Source organism: Cicer arietinum, chromosome 1, assembly GCF_000331145.2.
Source record: "Cicer arietinum cultivar CDC Frontier isolate Library 1 chromosome 1, Cicar.CDCFrontier_v2.0, whole genome shotgun sequence".
Lineage (NCBI taxonomy): Eukaryota > Viridiplantae > Streptophyta > Magnoliopsida > Fabales > Fabaceae > Cicer > Cicer arietinum.
The window spans coordinates 9,277,599-9,280,363 of record NC_021160.2 but is presented as its reverse complement, the minus strand read 5'-3'; the positions used below and the strand labels follow the sequence as shown (position 1 = coordinate 9,280,363).

Here is a 2,765-nt window from a genome sequence, read left to right as displayed (position 1 = left end):
ACTCTGTATCGGAGTTCTACTGCACTGTAGAAAGCCGTTCTAGAATTACACCCTCAATATGGCAGTTTAAGCCACTCTCAATATGTCAATTAAAGTCACTCTCAATATGGTACTATGACCATTCATAACTACGACATAATAACCGCTCAAAAAGACAAAAACGAATGGACTACGGCATAACAACCGCTCTAAAACCGAAGAGAATACGGCATAATAACCGCTCTAAAACCGAAAGGACTGCGGCGTAATAACCGCTCTAAAACCGAAGGGACTGCGGCATAGTAACTGCTCTAAAAAAAACCGAAGGGACTGCGGCATAATAACCACTCAAAAAACCGAAGGGACTGCGGCATGATAACCGCTCAAAAAAAAAACCGAAGGGGCTGCAGCATAATAACCACTCTAAAACCGAAGGGACAGAAAGAAAGGGGAGAAGTTGCTCGAAAATTAGGCGAACAGAGTATAAGAGGGAGAAAAGAGAAAGTTGGGAAAAACATTCAACTTTGGTGTACTTTTCACAATAGCTTGAAACTCTTTATATAGTGATGGAAGCAAAGTCACATATGTTTTCTAAACAATGTGTGACTTTAGTATGTATAGAATTGAAACTATACAAAATATGATAGTTTTTCAAAGTGGGACTTCAAAAAATATTCTTACCAATGTGAGACTTGAATTTTAAAAAACAAGTTTCTTTCCACTTAAATTTACAAAAAATATTTCTTTCCAATGTGGAACTTCAACACATTTTTAAATTCACATTATAACATACTTATGTTCCAACAGTATTTACTAAAGATAAATCTCATGTGATTAGTGCATATAATTTTGTTCTAACAATAATTTGTCTTTTGGGTAAAGAAAAATCAACAAGATGACAACAACGCATACGAAATAACGTAACATCGTCAAATCAATACGCCATCGCAGACGCAAGTGGTCCAATTTGAGCCATGTATTTATTTCTCATATATAAGTCCATTTAGCCGTCTTCGGACCAATAACCATTAAAATCATAGAAGAATCAAATTAACAATCGTTAAACATAGAACAAAACTCAAGTAAATCACAATTTTCTACGTATTTCCTAATCAACTTCTAGATTGCACGAAAAGATTAAACAACAACAATATTAAATGAAGTCAATCTACATCACACTATTAAATGAAGTTAATATTGAAATTGAAATAACAACAAACCATTTTTATAGGAACATATCTTAATTAGGATCTTTCACTCTTTACAAGTTAGAGTTCTTTGAACACCATATACAACTAATTTCACTCACGTGACAATTAAGGTTTTTTTTTTCCTTTCTTTAAAAATGTAGTATTTTGTAAAAATTTAATCACATCTTTATTAACCAATTAACATGTGAAAATAAATTTTCTATCTTTGATACTTCATAATTTTAGTGACTATAATAATATATTTAAGAAAAAATAGCGATTCAGACAAAATTATATAGATGAGATAGAATACTTAATCAAGCGAGATAAAAAAATAATTAAATATAACCGATATTTAATTAAGATAAAAAAATAATCAAATATAACTGATTGAAAAAGTAGAGAATTCATTCTTTTGTGTTGATTTTTATTTTATAATAAATGCAAATATTATAATACCCATATTAATTAGAGTAATTTAGTCAAACAATATTAATTAGAGTAATTGAAAATAATATTAATGAAATAATTAGCTGAATTATTTAATAATGTGTGGCTATTATTAGAAAAAATAATATATTCTTGATATTTTAAAGAGACAATAATTTAAAATAAAATATTCAGAAAAATTTGGTAAAAAAAAAAAAAAAGACCAGACAGAACTACTCAATAAGATATTTTATGAGATAGACTGAGTTCCTCCTCAAAATGTTTAGTCTGAGCCAACAAATTGAATCCGAGAGACAAACCAACAACTTTAATAGTGAAATTTATTTATTTAAAGATTTATATAAAAAATAAAAAAAAAAGTTATAAAATTAAAGAAAACGAAGGAGGCGAGTGAAGAAATCAAACTTGCGCAACTGTTTTGACGTTGTTCACAGTTCAACTCTAACACCATATTTTCCTATTCTCACGAAAACTTAGCGCTATTCCTCTGTTTCTATTTCTCTCTCTCTCTCTCTCTCAATTTCGATTTGGATCCGAATCGATCAACCACATCATTCCAGCTCCATCACTTCATAATTCCATTCAATTTATTTACCCAATCATTGTTTGAACTTCCGATGGCGACAGAGAAGTTAATGTCCAGCGGTGGTCCCCGCTACGTTCAAATGAGATCCTCTCCGCCGTCATCTCCTCCCACGGCGGACATCTCATCACTCCCATCCTTTCGTCATGGCATCGAAACCTGTCGGATTTTCGATGAATTGCCTAAAGCCTCCATCGTCTCTGTCTCTCGTCCTGACGCTAGTGACATCAGCCCTATGCAACTCTCTTACACCATTCAGGTTCAGTATAAACAGGTGTGTTTTCTCTTTCTCTCTTCCTAATTTCGCAGAATTCTGATCGCAAGCTCTCAAGCGAATTGCGTTAACTAAAAGCAAGGGGAATTCTAATCATATGGAATTCAATCCTGTATTTGAACCTAAATTGCTTCTTTACACTCTTTATTTGTATGTGTGCGGATTCAATTATGTATGTGTGTTTATTAGGTGAGTTTACATGATGCAATTGATCTTGAGTTTGTTACTGTTTTCTAAAGGGATTGCTACTTTACTTAGTTTTAGATGTGGACTTTTCTTTTTAAGAGAT

At 32.1% G+C, this 2,765-nt stretch overlaps 1 protein-coding gene across 1 annotated transcript in view; it reads left to right on the top strand.

Moving 5' to 3' along the window:
- Positions 1-1,930: 1,930 nt before the first annotated feature.
- Positions 1,931-2,765, top strand: part of LOC101504637 (phospholipase D zeta 1) — an 18,382-nt gene continuing 17,547 nt past the window's right edge. The window contains exon 1 of the mRNA XM_004487763.4: positions 1,931-2,476. Within this exon, the coding sequence (XP_004487820.1) occupies positions 2,237-2,476 (240 nt within the window). The 5' untranslated portion in view covers positions 1,931-2,236. The remainder of the gene's footprint in view (positions 2,477-2,765) is intronic.